Raw genomic sequence first — 25,073 nt, 5'->3', positions numbered from 1 at the left:
CAGCTCCCAATGTGGCCTCCCCCCAAAGTCTCTTGCTCAGCTGTGCCAGTTCTCCGCCCTAGGTTTTAAGAGGAAATGGCTGGTCTGGTTACGGTGACACTAGTACATTTGGAGGTGTCGGCGACAGGTACAGGACTCAACTGGGTGGTGGCCAAGTGTGATAAGACTCCTCCACTCCCTTCCTGTTCTCTCTCCCTTGTCACAGACCTCTTGTCACAGACCTGCCAACCCAATGCAAGGAACCAAGGCTCAAGAGAGATACTGCGCTCACAAGCTCGATTATAATCATGTATCTAGCGTGACCAAGCCCTTAACAGTCTTATATTTTTCAATAAGATATCCTCTCATCCTTCTAAACATGTTTCCTGCCTCTAGCGTGTCCAAGCCCTTAACAATCTTATATGTTTCAATGAGATGCCCTCTCATCCTTCTAAACATGTTTCCTGCCTCTAGCGTGTCCAAGCCCTGAACAATCTTATGTTTCAATAGAGATCCCCTCATCCTTCTAAACATGTTTCCTGCCCTTAACAATCTTATATGTTTTAATGAGATACCCTCTCATCCTTCTAAACATGTTTCCTGCCTCTAGTGTGTCCAAGCCCTTAACAATCTTATATGTTTCAATGAGATGCCCTCTCATCCTTCTAAACATGTTTCCTGCCTCTAGCGTGTCCAAGCCCTTAACAATCTTATATGTTTTAATGAGATACCCTCTCATCCTTCTAAACAACAATCTTATGTTTCCTGCCTCTAGTGTGCGTGTCCAAGCCCTTAGCAATCTTATATGTTTCAATGAGATCCCCTCTCATCCTTCTAAACATGTTTCCTGCCTCTAGTGTGTCCAAGCCCTTAACAATCTTATATGTTTCCTTATATGTTATATAAGGACACAATCTATTAAATCTTTCCCTCCCCCACCTTAAACCTGTTCTGTTATTAATTTTTCTCCTCTGGGCTAGAGACTCTGCATTTATCCGATCTTTGTACACCTCTTCTAGATGTGCATGGCTTTAAGAATCGGATTGTGAAATGCGAAGGGAACAGATTTTTGCGACAAAAACTGCATGTGAAAATTCTTGCTTTCTTCGGATCAGATCCTTGTAATACCTCATGGCTTTTATCTGCCTTGAACATGCCAAAGAAAAGCAATAAAGACTGTTTGAAGCGAGCTGCCGTACTTACTTTCCTTATGTTATCATCCTTAAATACACATCAAATGCTGGAGTAAGTCAGCAGGACAGGCAGCATCTCTGGAGGGAAGGAATTTTTTTTTTCTCTTTTAATTTAAAATATATACTTTATTCTAGAAATAAATATATTTGATACACGATACATTCGATACAGGAGGACAGCCAGACTGGTGGGAGAACTAGAGTGGGGGAGGGATGGAGAGAGAGGGAAAGCAAGGTAGAGAAGTCGATATTCACAGCGAAGATAGACACAAAATGCTGGAGTAGACTCGATGGGCCGAATGGCCTAATTCTACTCCTATAACTTGTGAACTGGTGACTCGAGGGCCTGAGTGATAGGGAGAGGTTGAGCAGGCTAGGATTTTATTCCTTGGAGCGCGGGGGAGGATGAGGGGAGCCATCTTATGGAGGTGTACAACATTGAGAGAGGGATAAATCGGGCAAATGCAGTCTTTTGCCCAGAGTAGTGGAATCGAGAACCAGAGGACATGGAGGGCACGGTCTCAGAATTAAAATACGTGCCTTTAGAAAAGGAGGATTTCAGTATAGGAGTAAAGAGGTTCTTCTGCAGTTGTATAGGGCTCTGGTGAGACCACATCAGGAGTATTGTGTACAGTTTTGGTCTCCTAATTTGAGGAAGGACATCCTTGTGATTGAGGCAGTGCATCGTAGGTTCACGAGATTGATTCCTGGGATGGCGGGACTGTCATATGAGGAAAGATTGAAAGACTAGGCTTGTATTCACTGGACTTTAGAAGGATGAGGGGGAGGGGATCTTATAGAAACATATAAAATTATAAAAGGACTGGACAAGCGAGATGTAGGAAAAATGTTCCCAATGTTGGGCGAGTCCAGAACCAGGGGCCACAGTCTTAGAATAAAGGGGAGGCCATTTAAGACTGAGGTGAGAAAAAACTTTTTCACCCAGAGAGTTGTGAATTTGCGGAATTCCCTGCCACAGAGGGCAGTGGAGGCCAAATCACTGGATGGATTTAAGAGAGAGTTAGATAGAGCTCTAGGGGCTGGTGGAATCAAGGGATACGGGGAGAAGGTAGGAACGGGTTATTGATTGGGGATGAACAGCCATGAACACAATGAATGGCGGTGCTGGCTCGAAGGGCAGAATGACCTCATCCTGCACCTATTTTCTATGGGTCGGTTACAGAGGCAGATAGGGGTGTAGGAACCAGAGGTTGGGGGGGAGGGGTTTGCAGAGTCGGGGGAGGAAGTGGGAATCTGAAGGGAATGGAACATGGGGTCAAGAAGTTTAAAATGGAGGCGTTGGTCCGTTAATCATTGTCTTGGAAGGAGGACGAAATTGAACAAACATTCTGCAGCCATCTGCAAAACAAACTGGTGCTCACCGAGGGTCAATGGGTCTCAGAAAGTTCTACAAACTTATCGGGGGGGAGCCAGGAAGAGATGCTGATAAGTTTGCCGATTTGAGATAACGAGCTGCAGCAACTGTGTGCTTTGAAGTCACCACTTAGATGAGGAAATTCCACGTTAAGAATTGCGGTACACTGGCTTGGTATTTGTGACAGATCGGTAACACTGTAGTAATTTTCCGAGGCTTAGGGGTCGCACACAATGACAGGACCTCCCACCCTCTACTCTGTCCAGGGACCCCCACAGTCCTTTCGGGTGAGGCAGAGGTCCACGTACAGCAGGCAGTGAAGAAAGCGAATGGCATGATGGCCTTCATCACAAGAGGAGTTGAGTATAGGAGCAAAGAGGTCCTTCTGCAGTTGGATAGAGCCCTAGTGAGACCACACCTGGAGTATTGTGTGCAGTTTTGGTCCCCTAATTTAAGGAAGGACATTCTTGCTATTGAGGGAGCCCAGCGTAGGTTCACCAGGTTAATTTCCGGGATGGCGGGACTGTCACATGCTGAGTGAATGGAGCGGCTGGGCTTGTACATTCTGGAGTTTAGAAGGATGAGAGGGTATCTTATTGAAACATATAACATTATCTAGGCTTTGGACATGCTAGAGGCAGGAAACATGTTCCTGATGTTGGGGGAGTCCAGAACCAGGGGCCATAGTTTAAGAATAAGGGGTAAGCCATTTAGAACGGAGACGAGGAAACACTTTTTCTCACAGAGCGTTGTGAGTCTGTGGAATTCTCTGCCTCAGAGGGCAGTGGAGGCCGGTTCTCTGGATGCTTTCAAGAGAGAGTTAGATAGGGCTCTTAAAGATAGCGGAGTCAGGGGATACGGGGAGACGGCAGGAACGGGGTACTGATTGGGGATGATCAGCCATGATCACATTGAATGGCGGTGCTGGCTCGAAGGGCCGAATGGCCTACTCCTGCACCTATTGTCTATTGTCTGCTGTCCTCCAATCTCCCCTACAGTATCAAGATACACACGAAATGCTGGAGTAACTCAGCGGGGCAGGCAGCATCTCTGGAGTTCGGTTGCAGACCCTACTGTATCCATTGTTGAAGGTGTGTACTCCTCAAACGTACTGGGCGATCGTTTTGCTGAACACATCCGCTCAGTCCGCCCGTTGAAAAATGTCCACGAGTGCCCCGAGTACCGACGAGTGGCCACGACCGTCAATCTCCGAGTTCGAATCAGGGCAAACACGGGAGAGCTCTTGGAATGAACTCGCACCGTGGGACAGGGCTGTTAGTGTGTAAGGACAGTGCCAGCGTACGGGGTGATCGCTGGTCGGCGCGGACTCGGTGGGCCGAAGGTCCTGTTTCCGTACTGTGTCTACAAAGATTGCAGCTTAAACTCCCTCACCCATCTCCCTGCTTGCTGCCAACTCATTCTGACTGTCAGTTATTAACCCGATACCCACCCTGCTGAATCCTTGGATCCGGACGGCCGATGATTAAGAGAATTTGCCATTGTTTCCTTAGGTGAAGAATCAATAGGTATAACGGAATGGTGCCAAAGCGATTAATCAGTTTTACTCTGTCAAGATGACTGAGCAAACACAGATAAGGAAAGATATCTACCCAACTGTTCGCAGGCAACTGAACCATCTACCAACAACTAGAGTCATTCTGACCTACCGTCCACCTCATTGGAGACCCACGGACTATCTTTGATCGGACGTTATTTTAGTTTAGTTCAGAGATACAACCCGGGAACAGGCCCTTCGGCTACCGAGCCCGTGCCGACCAGCGATCACCCCTTACACTAACGCAATCCTCCCACACACACTAGGGACAATTTAAAATTATACCAAGCCAATTAGACTGCAAACCTGTACGTCTTTGGAGTGTGGGAGGAAACCAGAGCACCCGGAGAAAACCCACGCAGGTCACGGGGAGAACGTGAAAACTCTGCACCGACAAGCACCCATAGTCAGGATCGAACTCGGGTCTCCGGCGTTGTGAGGGAGCAACTCTACCGCTGCGCCACTGTGCCGCCTTGCACTAGACGTGATTCCCATTATTCCCTTAGTCCTGTATCTGTACACTGTGGACGGCTCAATTGCAATCATGTATTGTCTTTCCGCTGACTGGTTAGCACGTAACAAAAACCTTTCACTGTACCTCGGTACACGTGACAATAAACTCAATGAAACAATTTTTTAATTAATTGATCATCGTTGAAAACATTAGCGACTTCCGCCGCTGGAAGTATAACATTATGGTGTGTGTGTGTGTGTGTGTGTGTGTGTTTTGTCATCATTTCTTATAATGCCGTGTACGACAGTGATCGCAACTTCTACTGAACGAGGTTACTTCCCGGGATGGCGGGACTGTTATATGTTGATAGATTGGGCGGCTGTGCTTGTACACTGTGGAATTTAGAAGGCTAAGAGGGGATCTTATTGAAAGATATAAGATTATTAAGGGTTTGGACACACTAGAGGCAGGAAACATGTTCCCAATGTTGGGGGAGTCCAGAACCAGGTTAAGAACTTAGTTTAAGAATAAGTGGTAAGCCATTTAGAATGGAGATGAGGAAATACGTTTTCACACAGAGTTGTGAGTCTATGGAATACTCTGCCTCAGAGGGCAGTGGAGGCTGGTTCTCTGGATGCTTTCAAGAGAGCTCTTAGGGATAGTGGAATTAAGGGATATGGAGAGAAGGCAGGAACGAGGTACTGATTGTGGATGATCAGTCATGATCACATTGAGTGGCAGTGCTGGCTCGAAGGGCCGAATGGCCTACTCCTGCATCTATTGTCTATTGAAGTGTGGATGGCTGTTGGCTTACTAGAAGCACATCCGCCCTTTGACAGGTCTTGTTTTTGGTCCTGCTGGGGTCGGTCCCCAGCCCTCTCCTCATCTGGCAAACCAGGTGGGGGAGACGGTTTAGTCGCCAACTATCCCACCATGGAGCAGGTAGCACTGAATTGCACGGTGCCCATGGCGGGGGGAATATTAAAAGTCTTATTTTATGTTGAATTATCAGGGGCTCAAGCGAGTCGCCGCTACTCCTGCCATCATCGAGTCTAAAGCACGGAAGCAGGCCCTTCGGCTCACCATGTCCATGCGGACGAAGTTGGCATAATAGTATCTAGGAGTAAATATCACCATCAACTTGTCCTGGACCACCCATATTGAAGCAATGGCGAGAGAACACATCAACGCTACTACTTCCTTGGAAGGTTTAGGAAGTTCCGCATGTCCACAACAGCTCTCACCAACTTCTACAGATGCGCTGCAGGATGCATTTCTTCAGGATGCTTTACAGCTTGGTTTGGGAACAGCTCCATCCGAGGCTGCGAGAAACCGCAGAGTTCTGGACGTAGCCCAGACCATCACAGAAACTAACCTCCCTTCCATTGACTCCATCTACAGCTCACGCTGCCTCAGCAAGGCCAGCAGCATAATCTAGGTCCAACCTCACCTCTTTCTTCTCCCCTCTCCCACCAGGCAAGAGGAATAGAAGTGCGAAAACGCACACCTCCCGATACAGGGACAGTCTCTTCCCAGTTGTTATCAGGCAACTGAACCATTAGAAACATAGATAATAGGTGCAGGAGGAGGCCATTCGGCCCTTCGAGCTAGCACCGCCATTCATTGTGATCATGGCTGATCGTCCCCAATCAATAATCTGTGCCTGCCTTCTCCCCATATCCCTTGACTCCACTAGCCCCTAGAGCTCTATCTAACTCTCTCTTCAATCCACCCAGTGATTTGGCCTCCACGGCCCTCTGTGGCAGGGAATTCCACAAATTCACAACTCTCTGGGTGAAAAAGTTTTTTCTCACCTCAGTCTTAAATGGCCTCCCCTTTATTCTAAGACTGTGTGCGGCCCCTGGTTCTGGACTCGCCCAACATTGGGAACATTTTTCCTGCATCCAGCTTGTCCAGTCCTTTTATAATTTTATATGTTTCTATACGAACCCCCCTCATCCTTTTAAACTCCAGTGAACTCCATTCTACCACATCAGTCTGAAGAAGGGTTTCGGCCCGAAACGTTGCCTATTTCCTTCGCTCCATAAATGCTGCTGCACCCGCTGAGTTTCTCCAGCACTTTTGTCTACCTTCCATTCTACCTCCAACTAGAGAGCGGTCCTGGTGGTATATTTGTTTGCTCTTTGGTTGTGTTGATGTGCCCGTAACTGTATAGCAAATAATAATTTCAGAATCTCGGTCCCCTTTTGTTCGACAATTAAACGCTATTGACTTTTGGGTCGAAAACGCTTGAGACAAGATTCACCGCAATTCCCTTAGCATCGCCAGCAGGTGGCAGGAGAAAGCCAGGAACGTTATGCCCCTGTCCCACTTAGGAAACCTGAACGGAAACCTCTGGAGACTTTGCGCCACATCCAAGGTTTCCTTGCGGTTCCCGGAGGTTGCAGGTGGTTGCCGCAGGTTGCAGGCAGTGGCGGACTGGGTCTAAAAATATTGGTTGCCAGGAGACAAAGGGGGCCCACCCACAACTACAATACTATCATTTAACAGGGGCCCACTTCCAATCACTTCATCAGGGGCCCACTTGCCATCGGGCAAGCTGACACCCTGGCCAGTCCGCCACTGGTTGCAGGTGGTGGAAGCAGGTAGGGAGACTGACAAAAACCTCTGGGAACCGCACGGAAACCTTGGATGGGGCGCAAAGTCTCCTAAGTGGGACAGGGGCACAATAAATAACCCTCTGTTGTAGCAGGCGGAACTAAAGGTACGGCCGTGAATCATCTCTGCCTCAAAAAGGCTGGCAGTATCATCAAAGACCCACACCATCCTGGCCACACACTCATCTCCCTGCTACCTTCAGGTAGAAGGTACAGGAGCTGAAGGTTGCAACAACCAGGTTCAGGAATAGCTACTTCCCCACAGCCATCAGGCTATTAAACCTGGCTCGTACAAAACTCTGCTTATTAATAACCATTTTCTGTTATTTGCACTTTATCAGTTTATGTATTCATGTGTGTATATATTTATATCATGATATATGGACACACTTATCTGTTTTGTAGTAAATGCCTACAATGTTCTGTGTGCTGAAGCCAAGCAAGAATTTCATTGTCCTATACAGGAACACATGACAATAAACTCACTTGAACTTGAACTTGCTTTTAACTATTTATACTGTTTCATCAGGGACTGGATTGTTTTTACTGTTATTATGTGTGAAATGTTTTAACTTTCATGTGCGATGCTCCGGTATTCCCTGGGAAACGTCTTCTCATTTTGCACTGTACAATTGTTGCTTTGCAAGATGACAATAAAGGTTGATTGATTGCATTAGTTGAAACAGGGCGGACATGAAGGTTGCAATCTTCCACCGCTACTCCCTCTCCATCGCATCCGATTGTGGTGGCCGATTGGGAAAGGGGGAGATGCAGCGAGACCTGGGTGTCATGGTACACCAGTCATTGAAGGTAGGCATGCAGGTGCAGCAGGCAGTAAAGAAAGCGAATGGTATGTTAGCTTTCATTGCAAAAGGATTTGAGTATAGGAGCAGAGAGGTTCTACTGCAGTTGTACAGGGTCTTGGTGAGACCACACCTGGAGTATTGCGTACAGTTTTGGTCTCCAAATCTGAGGAAGGACATTATTGCCATAGAGGGAATGCAGAGACGGTTCACCAGACTGATTCCTGGGATGTCAGGACTGCCTTATGAAGAAAGACTGGATAGACTTGTTTTATACTCTCTAGAATTTAGAAGATTGAGAGGGGATCTTATAGAAACTTACAAAATTCTTAAGGGGTTGGACAGGCTAGATGCAGGAAGATTGTTCCCGATGTTAGGGAAGTCCAGGACCAAGGGGTCACAGCTTAAGGATAAAGGGGAAAATCCTTTAAAACTGAGATGAGAAGAACTTTTTTCACACAGAGAGTGGTGAATCTCTGGAACTCTCTGCCACAGAGGGTAGTTGAGGCCAGTTCATTGGCTATATTTAAGAGGGAGTTAGATGTGGCCCTTGTGGCTAAGGGGATCAGGGGGTATGGAGAGAAGGCAGGTACGGGATACTGAGTTGGATGATCAGCCATGATCATATTGAATGGCGGTGCTGGTGCTGGCTCGAAGGGCCGAATGGCCTCTACTCCTGCACCTAATTTCTATGTTTCTATGAAGGTTGCAATCTTCCACCCCTACTCCCTCTCCATCGCATCCTAAGCATTCACCACCACCTCCTCCTGCAGTGCAGTCAGTGTGTACTGCGGGGGCAACCAAACATGATAGGCAGGGGGGAGGGTTTGGGCGGGACTGGTCGAGGTCCCGCCTCCCTGCCGCAGAGCTCGACGCCGATTGGGCGGGCGCTGCCGCCCACCCCCCGCCGCGCGTCCGGCGATTGGCGCGGGCGGCCGTCAATCACCCGCCGCCAGCAGGTTAGGCTGCGCGCCGACGTCAATGACAACGGCGGCCATTTTGGCGCTCGGACGGTTTGGGAGCGAAGAGGCAGTTGTGTTTTTTTTCCCTTTCAAACGACACGAAACGATTCTCCTCTCTCCGCGAACCGAGGTTTTTGAGAGGCTAAACCGAGCTGTGACCGAGGAGAGAGAGAGAGAGGGGGGGAGGGGGCGAATCCGCGCGCCATGTCGGACAACCGCCAGCTGGAGGGGACGGGCGACGAGAAACAGGTGAGGGAATATATCACAAAAAAAATAAAATTCCTCGGGCCTACCCGGGTTTTCGGTCTGTTCGTCGTCGTGTGGAGCAAGGGAGGGGGGAGAGAGAGAGAGCCTCGACGACACTACTGTGTGGGGGATGGGGGGAGGCGTCGTGAGGGCGACGGAGGAGGAGGTGGACGAAACGGCCGCCATTTTGCCGGCCGACCCCCAGGTCCCGCCCCTCCCCCGCGCTGATTGGCTGGGGTGGGCGGGGCAACCTCACCCATTGGTCAGCGGTCACGTCCGACAGTCAGCCGGCGGGCCTGACGTCACTAGGAGGGGGGGTGGGGCTTGCAAACAACATGCAAGAGGGGGAGAAAGTTGAAACATAGAAACATAGAAATTAGGTGCAGGAGTAGAGGCCATTCGGCCCTTCGAGCCTGCACCAGCACCGCCATTCAATATGATCATGGCTGATCATCCAACTCAGTATCCCGTACCTGCCTTCTCTCCATACCCCCTGATCCCCTTGGCCACAAGGGCCACATCTAACTCCCTCTTAAATATAGCCAATGAACTGTGTGGCCTCAATGAACCCTCTGGGGCAGAGAGTCAGAGATTCACCACTCTCTGCGTGGCTATGTGATGGATGTTTAGTAATTATGTTGTGTTTGGGGTCTATTTGTGTGCAATGTATGGCTGCAGAAACGGCTTTTCATCTGGACCTCCAGGGGTCCAAATGACAAGTAAATAGACTATTGACTATTGACATAAATATAGCCAATGAACTGGCCTCAACTACCCTCTGTGGCAGAGAGTTCCAGAGATTCACCACTCTCTCTGCGTGAAAAAAGTTCTTCTCATCTCGGTTTTATCCTTATCCTTAAGCTGTGACCCCTTGTCCTGGACTTCCCTAACATCGGGAACAATCTTCCTGCATCTAGCCTGTCCAACCCCTTAAGAATTTTGTAAGTTTCTATAAGATCCCCTCTCAATCTTCTAAATTCTAGAGAGTATAAACCAAATCTATCCAGTCTTTCTTCATAAGACAGTCCTGACATCCCAGGAATCAGTCTGGTGAACCGTCTCTGCACTCCCTCTATGGCAATAATGTCCTTCCTCAGATTTGGAGACCAAAACTGTACGCAAAACTGAGTTGATATAATAATAATAAATGTTGTTTAATGGTGCCTTTCAAAGACACTCAAGGTCACCTTACATCACGTAATATCAGTAATAAACACACAAGAAGCAGCAAAGCGCCAGTAATTAAACAATCAACAATAAAATTGGATGATCAGCCATGAATTGCCACTTTCATTTCACTGCACATCTCGTATGTGTATGTGACAAATAAACTTGACTTGACTTGACTTGAATATCGAAGGGCCGAATGGCACAGTGGTGAATCTGTGGAATTCTCTGCCACAGAAAGTAGTTGAGGCCAGTTCATTGGCTATATTTAAGAGGAAGTGAGATGTGGCCCTTGTGGCTAAAGGGATCAGGGGTATGGAGAGAAGGCAGGGATGGGATACTGAGTTGGATGATCAGCCATGATCATATTGAATGGCGGTGCAGGCTCGAAGGGCTGAATGGCCTACTCCTGCACCTATTTTCTATGTTTCTAAACCATACAATAACATATAAAACATTGAAACATATAAGGACTGTCATATACTGAAAGAATGGAGGGCCGGGCTTGTACACTCTGGAGTTTAGAAGGATGAGAGGGTATCTCATTGAAACATATAAGATTGTTAAGGGTTTGGACACGCTAGAGGCAGGAAACATGTTCCCGATGTTGGGGGTGTCCAGAACCAGGAGCCACAGTTTAAGAATAAGGGGTAAGCATTTTAGAACGGAGACGAGGAAACACCTTTTCTCACAGAGAGTGGTGAGTGTGGAATTCTCTGCCTCGGAGGGCGGTGGAGGCCGGTTCTCTGGATGCTTTCAAGAGAGAGCTAGATGGGGCTCTTAAAAATAGCGGAGTCGGGGGATATGGGGAGAAGGCAGGAACGGGGTACTGATTAAGGACGATCAGCCATGATCACATTGAATGGCGGTGCTGGTTCGAAGGGCCAGATGGCCTACTCCTGCACCTATTGTCTAATAAGCATTTCAAGAAAGAGCTGCCAATGCAGGAAAAATCAAAGGTAGACAAAAATGCTGGAGTAACTCAGTGGGGACAGGCAGCATCTCTGGAGAGAAGGGATGGGTTGACACCCTTCTTCAGACTGATACTATATGTGCACATACGCACACTAACACAGACCTCCTTCAAACTTACACCTCCTTTTAGCATGTTGTGTCTACCTTTGCACACATAGACAATAGGTGCAGTAGTAGGCCATTTGGCCTTTCGAGCCAGCACCGCCATTCAATGTGATCATGGCTGATCGTCTTTAATCAGTACCCCGTTCCTGCCTTCTCCCCATATCCCCAGACTCCGCTATCTTTAAGAGCCGTATCTAGCACACACAGGAAGGTCTCAATCTGAAAAGTCACCTATTCCTTTTCTCTAGAGATGCTTTCTGACCCGCTTAGTGTGTGTGTGTGTGCACGTATATATATATATATGTGTGCCTATATTTAAACCAGCATCTGTAGTTTCTACCCATGTGCATGTGTGTATATGTATATACGTATGTGTGTATGAATATGTATGTGTTTATGCGTGATTATGTGTTTGTGTATGCCAAAAACATAGAAACATAGAAAATAGGTGCAGGAGTGGGCCATTCAGCCCTTCGAGCCTACACCGCCATTCAATATGATCATGGCTGATCATCCAACTCCATATCCTGTACCTGCCTTCTCTCCATACCCCCTGATACCTTTAGCCACAAGGGCCACATCTAACACCCTCTTAAATATAGCCAATGAACTGGCCTCAACTACCTTCTGTGGCAGAGAATTCCACAGATTCACCACTCTCTCTGTGAAAAATGTTTTTCTCATCTCGGTCCTAAATGACTTTCCCCTTATTCTTAAACTGTGACCCCTTGTTCTGGACTTCCCCAACATCGGGAACAATCTTCCTGCATCTAGCCTGTCCAACCCCTTAAGAATTTTGTAAGTTTTAATAAGATCCCCTCCCTCAATCTTCTAAATTCTAGCGAGTACAAGCCGAGTCTATCCAGACTTTCTGCAAAACAGCAAGAACCCAGACTCCAGAGTGTTTCATTGTCATCTGTCGCAGATAGACAATGACCTTCTTACTTGCAGCAGCACAACATAATATGTACACATAGTACACTGTAAACAATATAATAAATGAAAAGAGGAAGTTCAGTGTGTGTGTGTATTTACATATACACATAAAGAAGGGTCTCGACCAGAAACTTCAGCTATTCCTTTTCTCCAGAGATGCTGTCTGATCCGCTACATACATACTTATATACATACTTAAATTCATACATACATACACACGAGATGGAGTAACTGCAGGTTATATATATATATATATATATGTCCCCAATACCATGTGCTCTAATTTTAGTCACCAGTCTCCTGTGCAGGACCTTATCAAAGGCTTTCTGAAAGTCTAGATACACTACATCCACTGGCACCCCTTCATCCATTTTACTTGTCACATCCTCAAAAAATTCCAGAAGATTAGTCAGGCATGATTTCCCTTTCATAAATCCATGTTGACTTGGACTAATCCTTTTACTGCTATCCAAATGCCCCATTATTACCTCTTTAATAATTGACTCCAGCATCTTTCCCACCACCGAAGTCGGGCTAACTGGTCTGTAATTCCCCGTTTTCTCTCTCGCTCCTTTCTTGAAAAGTGGGATAACATTAGCTATCCTCCAATCCACAGGAACTGATCCTGAGTCTATTGAACATATCCCTTCTCTTCAGAGATGATGCCTGTCCCGCTGAATTACTCCAGCAAGTTGTGCCTATCTTCGGAGTGCTTTTCCTTGCAGGCTGTAGTTAATGTTAATTACTATATTTGCAGTGGTTGGTAAACAGTCTCCCATCTCCGCTTGTTTTGTTTTCGCGATCTAAACCAGGCAGCTGATCTCAAAGTTGACAATGAGCACTTAGAAACATAGAAAAAAGGTGCAGGAGGAGGCCATTCGGCCCTTCGAGCCAGCACCGCCATTCATTGCATTCATGGCTGATCGTCCCCTATCAATAACCCGTGCCTGCCTTTTCCCCATATCCCTTGATTCCACTAGCCCCTAGAGCTCTATCTAACTCTCTCTTAAATCCATCCAGTGATTTGACCTCCACTGCCCTCTGTGGCAGGGAATTCCATACATTCCCAACTCTCTGGGTGAAAAAGTTTTTTCTCACCTCAGTCTTAAATGACCTCCCCTTTATTCTAAGGCTGTGGCCCCTGGTTCTGGACTCGCCCAACATTGGGAACATTTTTCCTGCATCTAGCTTGTCCAGTCATTTTATAATTTCATATGTTTCTATAAGATTTCCCCCCCCTCATCCTTCTAAACTCCAGTGAATCCAAGCCTAGTCTTTTCAATCTTTCCTCATATGACAGTCCCGCCATCCCAGGGATCAATCTCGCGAACCTACGCTGCACTGCCTCAATCACAAGGATGTCCTTCCTCACATTTGGAGACCAAAACTGTACACAATACTCCAGATGTGGTCTCACCAGAGCCCAATACAACTGCAGAAGAAGACCACTTAGTGATCTCACTGGTCCATTTTAAAATGCAGTTTAGTTTAGAGATACAGCACGGAAACGGGCCCTTCGGCCCACCAGGTCGACACCGCCCAGCGATCCCCGCACACGAACACTATCCTACACACAATAGGGACAATTTACATTCATACCAAGCCAATTTCCTTACAAACCTGCACATCTTTGGAGCGTGGGAGGAAACCGAAGATCTTGGAGAAAACTCACGCAGGTCACGGGGAGAATGTACAAACTCCGTACAGACAGCACCCAAGGCCCGGATCGAACCCGGGTGTCTGGTGCTGCAAGCACTGTAAGGCGCGAACTCTACCGCTGCACCACCCAGTGTGTGTAGGAAGGAACGGCAGGTGCTGGTTTAAATCGACACAAACTGCCAGAATAACTCAGCAGACCGCCAGCAACTCTCGGGGGGGAAATAATAGGTGACGTTTCAGGTCGGGACCCTTCTTCAGACTAAAAATAGAGATTTGGTGGGGGTGAAAATAAACTGGAGGCGAGAGAAGACCATTAGACAGTAGGAGTAGGCCATTCAGCCCATCGAGCCAGCAACGCTGAACAAGTCAATTTGTCAACTCCGAAGATAGACACAAAGTGCTGAAGTAACTCAGCGAGACAGGCAGCATCTATGGAGAGATGGAATTGGCGACGTTTCGGGTTCTTCAGACTGAAAGTCGAGGGGAAACGAGAGACATAGATGATGATGTAGAGAAGCTTTAAACCAGCATCTGTAGTTCCTTCCCGCACAGTTTTTGTCAACTCCCCATGTTCCAAGAGGCCCATTAACCTACAAGCTTGCATGTCTTTGTAATAAAATCATGAGAGACCCCTTCCAAAGGATGTTTAAGGAGGAACTGCAGATGCTGGACGGTCAGGCAAACGCCTCCGTTGCCATGCGGTGAGAACGGAGAGGTTGAGAAGGAGTTTCTTCCCAGAGGCAATTCGTAAACTGTAAACGCCTATCTCACCAGGGACTAACTCTACAGAACGTTTTTCCTTTTATTATTTATTATGTAAAGAATATGGGGTCATGAGCTTAAGGATAAGGGGGTTGTTCCTTGTTGTTTGTCTTTTGAGGAAACTTTTTTCCGCGAGAGTGCCACTTTCTCTCACTCTCTGCCATCTCGGGTAGTTGAGTGACAAATAAACTGGCTATATTTAAGAGGGACTTTAGATGTGACCCTTGTGGCCAAGGGGATCCGAGGGTATGGAGAGAAGGCAGGTACGGATACTGAGTTGGATGCATCATGCCATGATCATATAGACAAAAACGCTGCAGAGAAACTCAGGCGGGTCCTGCGGCAGCATCTATGGAGCGAAGGAAATAGGCAACGTTTCGTCCCGAAACGTTGCCTATTTCCTTCGCTCCATAGATGCTGCCACACCCGCTGAGTTTCTCCAGCATTTTTGTCTAACCTACCAACCGGCACGTCTTTGGAGCGTGGGAGGAAACCGAAGATGTCACAGGGCAAACGTGCAAACTCCGTACAGACGGCACCCGTGGTCGGGATCGAACCGGGCTCTCTTGCGCTATGTGGGGGCAGCATCTCTACCGCTGCCGTGCAGCCCAGTTACCTCGGCATTTTTTTTTTTTTTTGTACCGATCTTCTGAGCTACCCTTCCCTTCTCGCCTTGCCCAACACAGGACACGCAAGAGAAAGGGGCGATGAGCCCGGAGAAGGCGGAGGAAGTGAAGCTAAAGGCCAAGTACCCGGTGTTGGGGCTAAGACCAGGAGGCTCCGAGTTCCTGATGAAGCGGCTGCAGAAAGGGGTAAGGGCGCGGACGCGGCGGAACAGACCCGGCGGTCAGGGGCGCTTCCCGATCTGCAGAGATAGAAACATAGAAAATTGGTGCAGGAGGAGGCCATTCGGCCCCTCGGAGCCAGCACCACCATTCATTGTGATCATAGCTGATCATCCCTAATCAGTACCCTCTTCCTGCTCTTTCCCCCACATATCCTAGAAACATAGGAAATAGGTGCAGGAGGAGGCCATTCGGCCCTTCGAGCCAGCACCGCCATTCATTGTGATCATGGCTGATCGTCCCCTATCAATAACCCGTGCCCGCCTTCTCCCCATATCCCTTGACTCCACTAGCCGCTAGAGCTCTATCTAACTCTCTCTGGGTGAAAAGGTTTTTCGTCATCTCAGTCCTAAATGGCCGACCCGTTATTCTTAAACTGTGTAACCCCTGGTTCTGGACTCCCCCAACATGGGGAACATTTGTCCTGCATCTAGCCTGCCCAATCCCTTAAGAATCTTATATGTTTCTATAAGATATCCTCTCATCCTAAATTCCAGCGAATACAAGCCCAGTCGACCCATTCTTTCATCGTATGACAGTCCCGCCATCCCGGGAATTAACCTACGCTGCACTCCCTCAATAGCACGAATGTCCTTCCTCAAGTTAGGAGACCAAAACTGCACACAATAGAAAATCGGTGCAGGAGTAGAGGCCATTCGGCCCTTCGAGCCTGCACCGCCATTCAATATGATCATGGCTGATCATCTAACTCAGTATCCTGTACCTGCCTTCTCTCCATACCCTGATCCCTTTAGCCACAAGGGCCACCTCTTCTTAAATATAGCCAATGAACTGTGGCCTCAACTACTTTCTGTGGCAGAGAATTCCACAGATTCACCACTCTGTGTGAAAATTAAAATTCTCATCTCGGTCCTAAAAGACTTCCCCCTTATCCTTAAACTGTGTGTGTGGCCCCTTGTTCTGGACTTCCCCAACATTGGGAACAATCTTCCTGCATCTAGCCTGTCCAACCCTTTAAGAATTTTGTACGTTTCTATAAGATCCCCCCTCGATCTTCTAAATTCTAGCGAGTACAAGCCGAGTCTATCCAGTCTTTCTTCATGTGAAAGTCCTGACACCCCAGGAATCAGTCTGGTGAACCTTCTCTGTGCTCCCTCAAATGAAGGCCTTCCAACACCTTTGGCAAAGCCATAAATGATTGAATAACCTCCAACTTGCCCTTCCCAGGGCAACATGTTTCGAGCCTGTCCAACCCCTTAAGAATTTTGTACGTTTCTATAAGATCCCCCCTCGATCTTCTAAATTCTAGCGAGTACAAGCCGAGTCTATCCAGTCTTTCTTCATATGAAATGAAGGCAGAAGGTGGGCCTGGTTTAGGCCGCGCTGAAGTATTGTCCTGAGTGTTGTCGCACTGCGCCCAACTGTGCCTTCTCCCTCTCTTGCAGCAGAAGTACTTTGACTCCGGGGACTACAACATGGCCAAGGCAAAGATGAAGAACAAGCAGCCCCCCAGCAACGGGGCGGACAAGAACCTGGTGACTGGAGACCACATACCCACCCCAGAGGACCTGCCTCAGAGGAAGTCCTCGCTGGTGGCCAGCAAACTTGCCGGGTGACCCCCCTCCCCACCGCCCCCCATGGTGCTGCACCGCCGTCTCAGACCGAGGTGGACCCTGACCGATACATCCGCTGAGGGGGGGGGGGGGGGGGGGATGAGGGGGTGCGCAGACGAGATTCCCTTCTGAGTGCCGCCGATTAATTTTTTTTTAAACGCCACCCTGCTCCCTCCCTCTACCCCCCCCCCCCCCCCCCCATTGGCGAAGCAGCGGAAATAAAACGGCTTTATCCCCCACCTTTCTCTTCCCCCCCCCCCTCCCTTCACCTTGCCACCTCCGACATGAATCGTCCTGCCTTCCCAACCATTCCCCAGGGATTGAGATGTTCTTCGAGGTGGGGGAAGAGTTGTGTGGCAGTAGCCACTCCACGATCCTCCCACTCCCACCCCCCCCCCCCCCTCAAAAAACACACACCCGCGGTTACTCCAGCACTCTTGTGTCTTTTTATTCTCTAAACCAGCGTCTGCGGTTCCCACCTCCCACCGTAGCCGTGGCGGTCACAGATCGACTCGAGGAGGGCGGCACGGCACGGCGGCGCAGCGGTAGCACCAGAGACCCGGGTTCGATCCCGAACCACGGGCGCTGTCTGTGCGGAGTTTGCACGTTCTCCCCGTGGCCGGCGTGGGTTTTCTCCAGGATCCCCGGTTTCCTCCCACGCTCCAAAGACGTGCAGGTTTCTAGGTTAATTGACTTGGAACAATTGTAAAAAAAAATGTGTCCCCGGTGTGCGTAGAATAGTGTCAATGTACGGGGATCGCCGGTCGGCGCGGACTCGGTGGGCCGAAGGGCCTGTTTCCGCGCTGTATCTCTAAACTAAACTTAATCGAGGGATTGTTGTGAGAGAGAGAGAAGGGCATTTTGTATCTATCCCCTCTCGCTCTGACACAAAGTCGTGCTGTGCATTTTTAAGTTTAAAGGAAACTTCTATTAGTTTTTCCGTGCCGAAATGTCAGGTTCCCAGGGTTTGGGGTCGGTGCAGTTTGCCTTCCTGACAGCCGGTGACTGAGGGGATGTCCCGAGGAGCAGTTTGTGCAAACAAGACTGCCCGCCTCGTGGTCAGTCGTGTTACCGCCGATGTTCCCGGAACCCTCGGCTCCAGTGCCTCGCCGGATTGTCCGTTTAGCCGGATTGGCAGAGTTCGCGGCATCCGAGAGGGTCAGAACCTTCCGGCCGGCAAAGCCGGCTTCAGAAGCCGGCTGCAGCAAGGCCGAATTCCAGAGCTCAGGCCGCAGGAGGAGTCGTTCCAAAGGTGATCGGCCACAGAAGTCCCAGTGAGGTCGAGGGGGGGGGGGGGGGGGGGGGGGTCATGTGATCACTTGTGATCCGGATTAAAAGAGTTGTTGGACCACTGGTTGCCGAACAATCGGCGGTGGGCCTGTACCTATGTTTCCTCCCACCATTCGGGAGAGGCTAATCAGATTCCCCCCCTCCCCTCTATGGGGATAATTTGCACGGATTTCTCTCTCCCCCTCCTTATGAAATGGCCACCCTTCGCACAGAGCTCTTTGCCTTAAGGCTCTGGGCGAGACCGTCTCTTCTGCGGGCGGTGAACCTATGCCAATTTTCCACCCCGATGTTTTAATCAGTAAATTTGTGGCGGGGAGGGGGGGGGGGGGTTTATTCTGCCGGCAACGTATTAAATCGGTAAAATCGGGGGGGGGGGGGGAGAGTTGTATTATCGCCCCCACCTTCCCCTCCCAGACCGTCAATGATCAGACCCGTTGGGTCTGTTTTTACGAGCCTTGGACAGGTGGGGCGGGGGGGTTGGGGGGGGGCAGAGCTGATCGTTCGTCTCAGCAACCCCACCTAGTGGGCGGAGGCCTGCAACAGCAGCGTGACTGTTGACATAGCAGAAATCGAATGGGGAAAGGGTGGGGTGGGGGGGGGGAGAGGGGGAGGTGTCGGGCGCGATTTTTAATAGCCGATAGATGACAGTCGGAGAAAATCCCAGCGGGACTCAACTTCACACGACGTAAAAACGACGTTGAGCCTTAGTGGCCGTGGCAATCACGCATCCCTTAAGCCGGCCGTCGATTGTGTTGGTTCAGTTGCCTCTCAACCATACTGTGTTCAGCTCCTTCCCCTCCCCCCCCCCTCACACAGGGGGGAGGTTGCAACATCAATGTAACTTGGCCGGTGTGTGTAGAACGGGGCAGAGGAGGAGACGGGGGCGGGGGGGGGGGGGGGGGGGGGGGGGGGGGACTTGTGTCCATGGTTTTATTCGGGGGTGGGTGGGGAATGGAAGGTGAGGGGGACATTCCCAATGCCGTCACCCATCGATCTCCCTCCCCACGCCTCCTCCGGTTTATTTTGGGTGGTTTTGTGTTTCCCCCTCTACCTCGCCCGCCCCCCCTCTCCCTCCTCGCCCCGGGAGAGGGTGGAAGGGGACTGAGCCCTGTGGGTACACACCCTCTTTCCTCTCTCCACCCTCACCCACTCTCAAATCTCCCCTTTGAAGCTGCATATATTTATATTAAAAAAAAGGATACGCACAAGCATTGGATCGTCTCAGTTTTTTTGAGGGGCGGGGGGGATTTTGAGGTGGGGGGGGTGGGGGAAGCTGTATATAGCTGCTCAGCTGACAAGCTTATCACATCTCGGAGGAGCGATTGAAGACTTTATTGTCACGTGCGACAAATCACAGTGAAATTCCTCGCTTGCAAACCCGGGGTATGCGAATTGTCGCCACATAAAATGGGCTGAAAGATGGCAGATGGAGTTTAATGCTGATAAGTGTGAGGTGCTACATCTTGGCAGGACAAATCAAAATAGGACGTACATGGTAAATGGTAGGGAATTGAAGAATGTAGGTGAACAGAGGGATCTGGGAATAACTGTGCACAGTTCCCTGAAAGTGGAATCTCATGTAGATAGGGTGGTAAAAGAAAGCTTTTGGTGTGCTGGCCTTTATAAATCAGAGCATTGAGTATAGAAGCTGGGATGTAATGTTAAAATTGTACAAGGCATTGGTGAGGCCAATTCTGGAGTATGGTGTACAATTTTGGTCGCCTAATTATAGGAAGGATGTCAACAAAATAGAGAGAGTACAGAGGAGATTTACTAGAATGTTGCCTGGGTTTCAGCAACTAAGTTACAGAGAAAGGTTGAACAAGTTAGGGCTTTATTCTTTGGAGCGCAGAAGTTAAGGGGGGACTTGATAGAGGTTTTTTAAATTATGAGAGGGATAGACAGAGTTGACGTGGAAAAGCTTTTCCCACTGAGAGTAGGGAAGATTCAAACAAGGGGACATGACATGAGAATTAAGGGACTGAAGTTTAGGGGTAACATGAGGGGGAACTTCTTTACTCAGAGAGTGGTAGCTGTGTGGAATGAGCTTCCAGTGAAGGTGGTGGAGGCAGGTTCGTTGGTATCATTTAAAAATAAATTGGGTAGTTATATGGATGGGAAGGGAATGGAGGGTTATGGTCTGAGCGCAGGTATATGGGACTAGGGGAGATTATGTGTTTGGCACGGACTAGAAGGGTCGAGATGGCCTGTTTCCGTGCTGTAATTGTTATATGGTTATAAAGGGCAGCGACATAGTTACACGGAACCAGAGGCAGGTCCAGCTTTGTTTCCTTCCGCCCCCACCGGGTCCTCCTATGTCCCTCCCTCCCTCTCTCCCGCGTGGTCCATCGACCGCCGTGCCAACCGCTCCTCCGCGACAACCCAGGGGCTCCGATCCGCGAGGGACCGGCTCGGGCACGTGAGGCTCCAAGAGGAGTGTGTTTTATTCTCCTGTGTCCCAAAACAGAACAACTGAATTCTTGCACATCATTTTTAAAAAAGCACACAATAACATAGAAAATAGGTGCAGGAGGAGGCCATTCGGCCTTTCGAGCCAGCTCCGCCATTCATTGTGATCATGGCTGATCGCCCCAAATCAATAACCCGTGCCTGCCTTCTCCCCATATCCCTTGATTCCGCTAGCCCCTAGAGCTCTATCTAACTCTTGCTTAAATCCATCCAGTGATTTGGCCTCCACTGCCCTCTGTGGCAGGGAATTCCACAAATTCACAACTCTCTGGATGAAAAGGTTTTCCTCACCTCAGTCTTAAATGGCCTCTCCTTTATACTAAGACTGTGGCCCCTGTTTCTGGACTCGCCCAACATTGGGAATGATTTTCCTGCATCTAGCTTGTCCAGTCCTTTTATAATTTTATATGTTTCTATAAGAACCTCCCCCTCATCCTTCTAAACTCCAGTGAATTCTCCAATTCTAGGCAACCTCTGTGGGAGATTGCAACCTTCAACCTGTTTCGACAAATGCAATCATAGAAACATAGAAAATAGGTGCAGGAGTAGGCCATTCGGCCCTTCGAGCCTGCACCACCATTCAATATGATCATGGCTGATCATCCAACTCAGTATCCCATCCCTGCCTTCTCTCCATACCCCCTGATCCCTTTAGCCACAAGGGCCACATCTAACTCCCTCTTAAATATAGCCAACGAACGGGCCTCAACTACCTTCTGTGGCAGAGAATTCCAGAGATACACCACTCTCTGTGTGAAAAATGTTTTCCTCATCTCGGTCCTAAAAGATTTCCCCCTTATACTTAAACTGTGTGACCCCTTGTTCTGGACTTCCCCAACATCGGAAACAATCTTCCTGCATTTAGCCTGTCCAACCCCTTAAGAATTTCTATAAGATCCCCCCTCAATCTTCTAAATTCTAGCGTGTACAAGCCGAGTCTATCCAGTCTTTCTTCATATGACAGTCCTGCCATCCCAGGAATCAGTCTGGTGAACCTTCTCTGTACTCCCTCTATGGCAAGAATGTCTTTCCTCAGATTTGGAGACCAAAACTGTACGCAATACTCCAGGTGCGGTCTCACCAAGACCCTGTACAACTGCAGTAGAACCTCCCTGCTCCTATGCTCAAATCCTTTTGCTATGAATCAACCAGGCATGCACAATCAAATAAGATCAAATAGACCAAGTTGTCCCACAACTTTAGGCTGTGCACGCCATACACAAGAAGAAGATTGAATTGTGGAGTAGACTCAATCCTTTAACTCTGAGGCTGTGCCCTCTGGTCCTAGACTTTCCCACCAGTGGAAACATCCTCTCCACATCCACTCTAGGATAAGCTGGCCAATGCTGCCCCCTCCTGGAGTCAGGTTGTGACTGCAGATGGTATAGTCACTTTGAAGAAGTGGACTGTCATATGCTGAGTGATAAGAGCGGCTGTGGGCTTGTACACTCTATGCAGTTTAGAAGGATGAGGGGGAATCTCTTTGAAACATATAAGATTGTTACGGGCTTGGACACGCTAGAGGCAGGAAACGTGTTCCCGATGTTGGGGGAGTCCAGAACCAGGGGCCACACACACACACAGTTTAAGAATAAGGGGTAAACCATTTAGAACGGAGACGAGGAAACACCTTTTCTCACAGAGAGAGTGGTGAGTCTGTGGAATTCTCTGCCTCAGAGGCCGGTTCTCTGGATACTTTCAAGAGAGAGCTAGATTGGGCTCTTAAAGATAGCGGGGTCAGGGGAGAAGGCAGGAACGGGGTGACTGATTCAGGGGGTGATCTGCCATGATCACATTCTATGGCAAGTGTCTGGCTCGATAGGGACCGAATGGCCTACTCCTGCGGTCTCACCTATTGTCTGCATAGAACTAGCTTAGATGGGGCAATCTTTTGCTGGTTTTGGGAGAGTCGGGCCGAAGGGCCAAATTCCACGCTGTACGACTTTATGACTTGAGTCCTGGGAGAGTTGGACGTGACTGGAACTCTGTTTCTGTGCCATCTGGTCCTAGACTCTCCCACTAGCGAAACATCTCTGACACATCCACTCTATCCATGCCTTCCCTATTCGGAGAAGCTGGCCAATGCTGCCCCTCGTCCTGGGGTCAGGTTGTGACTGCAGATGGTGTACACTCTGGAGTTCGGAAGGATGAGAGGATATCTCTTTGAAACATATAAGATTGTTACGGGCTTGGACACGCTAGAGGCAGGAAACATGTTCCCGAAGTTGGGGGAGTCCAGAACCAGGGGCCACACACACAGTTTAAGAATAAGGGGTAAACCATTTAGAACGTAGACAAGGAAACACTTTTTCTCACAGAGAGTGTGGTGAGTCTGTGGAATTCTCTGCCTCAGAGGCCGGTTCTCTGGATACTTTCAAGAGAGAGCTAGATAGGGCTCTTAAAGATAGCGGAGTCAGGGGAGAAGGCAGGAACGGGGTACTGATTGGGGGTGATCTGCCATGATCACATCGAATGGTGGTGCTGGCTCGATGGGCCGAATGGCCTCTACTCCTGCCCTATTGTCTATTTGACTATTAGAATGGCGGTTGCTGGTTTGGGAGAGTCGGGCGAAGGGCCTGTTTCCCTGCTGTACCTAATAACTTGAGTCCTGGAGAGTGGACGTCTGGAACTGTTCTGCCTCGTCCAGGGGAGTGTGGGGCAGGGTGATCGCGGTTTCTAAAGCCCCAGTCAGTGGGTAGACAAGCACACCTCTCTCACCCTGAACACCGGCGTTCCTCAGGCTGTGTGCTGAGCCCCTCTTCCTCCTCGTCTTCAGACTGCACACCTGTACATGGTACTAACCCATCAAGTTGGCCAGATGATACAACGGTGATTGGCCTCATCAGCAACACGATGAGCTGGCCTACAGGGAGGAGGAAGCATCGTAGCAGCATGGTGCGCTGACAACAACCTGGCCCCTTAACTCCAAGAAGACCAAGGAGCTCATTGTAGCCTTCAGGAAGTCCAGAGGCGGCACGCACACCCCCATCCACATTAACGGGACGGGGTGAACGTTTTCTAGCTTCATGTTCCTGGGAGGTCAACATCTCTCCGATGACCTCTCTTGGACCCACAATACCTCTACTCTGATCAAGGCCTCATCAGCGTCTCTTCTTCCTGAGGAGACTGAAGAAGGTCCATCTGTCTCCTCAGATCCTGTGAACTTCTAAACCGCTGCACCATCGAGAGCATCCACCACCAACTGCATCACAGTATGGTATGGAAACTGCTCAGTCTCCGACCGGAAGGCATTGCAGAGGGTGGTGAAAATTGCCCAACATCACCGGTTTCCACGCTCCCCTCCATGAGTCTGTCTGCGGAGGGCGCTCATCGCCAAGGACTGCTCTCACCCCAACCATGGACTGTTTACCCTCCTACCATCCGGGAGGCGCTACAGGTCTCTCCGTTGCCGAACCAGCAGGTCGAGGCTCATTTCTTCTCTCCGGCGGCTGTCACTCTACTCACAACGTACCTCGGTGACTGCAAATCACCCCCCCCCCCCCCCCTGGACACTTATTATTATTTATTCAAATCGTTTGCTATGTCGCTCTTCCAGGGAGATGCTAAATGCATTTTGTTGTCTCTGTACTGTACACTGACAATGACAATTAAAATTGAATCTGAATCTGAATCTGAATCTGAATCTAAGCCATCCAATAGGATCCCTGAAGAGCTGTGCATTCCCCAGGTGCATGGTCCCTTTAAGAGTGTGCCCTCCCCCATCTGGCCACCAGAGGGTAGCAGTGCTCTCACACAGCCCAGAAACAGGCCGTTCAGCCCATCTCCTCCAAGATGCCCCCATCTACACTAGTCCCATTTGGCCCCATTATCCCTATATCAGGCTCTGGTCAGGCCACATTTGGAATATTGTGAGCCGCTTTGGGCCCCATAATCAAGGAAGGATGCACTGGCTCTGGAGAGGGTCCAGAGGAGGTTTACAAGAACGATCCCAGGAATGGGTGGGCATGTCGGGGGACCTCCTTGAAACGTACGGAATAGTGAAAGGCCCTGGATAGAGTGGATGTAGAGAGGATGTTTCCACTGGCGGGAGAGTCTAGAGTCTAGGACCAGAGGGCACAGCCTCAGAATTAAAGGACGTTCTTTTA

The 25,073-nt window shown here is 49.2% G+C and overlaps 1 protein-coding gene across 2 annotated transcripts; it reads left to right on the top strand.

The window, feature by feature from the left end:
• The first annotated feature begins 8,996 nt into the window (after positions 1–8,996).
• Positions 8,997–17,466, top strand: LOC129716403 (alpha-endosulfine-like). Of its 2 annotated transcripts, none has more exons than XM_055666278.1 (3): positions 8,997–9,188; positions 15,476–15,601; positions 17,044–17,466. In XM_055666278.1, the coding sequence occupies exons 1-3, from the start codon at positions 9,144–9,146 to the stop codon at positions 17,209–17,211; spliced, it is 339 nt and encodes a 112-aa protein (XP_055522253.1). In that variant the 5' UTR covers positions 8,997–9,143; the 3' UTR covers positions 17,212–17,466. The 2 variants fall into 2 exon arrangements, with proteins under 2 accessions (XP_055522253.1, XP_055522252.1); XM_055666277.1 differs by having other exon boundaries at positions 9,001–9,188; positions 17,041–17,466.
• Positions 17,467–25,073: the final 7,607 nt, after the last annotated feature.

The sequence above is a fragment of the Leucoraja erinacea genome, unplaced genomic scaffold (genome assembly GCF_028641065.1).
Source record: "Leucoraja erinacea ecotype New England unplaced genomic scaffold, Leri_hhj_1 Leri_229S, whole genome shotgun sequence".
NCBI classification, from domain to species: Eukaryota; Metazoa; Chordata; class Chondrichthyes; order Rajiformes; family Rajidae; genus Leucoraja; species Leucoraja erinaceus.
Note: the sequence above shows the minus strand (reverse complement) of the source record. Positions and strands in the feature narration are given on the sequence as shown.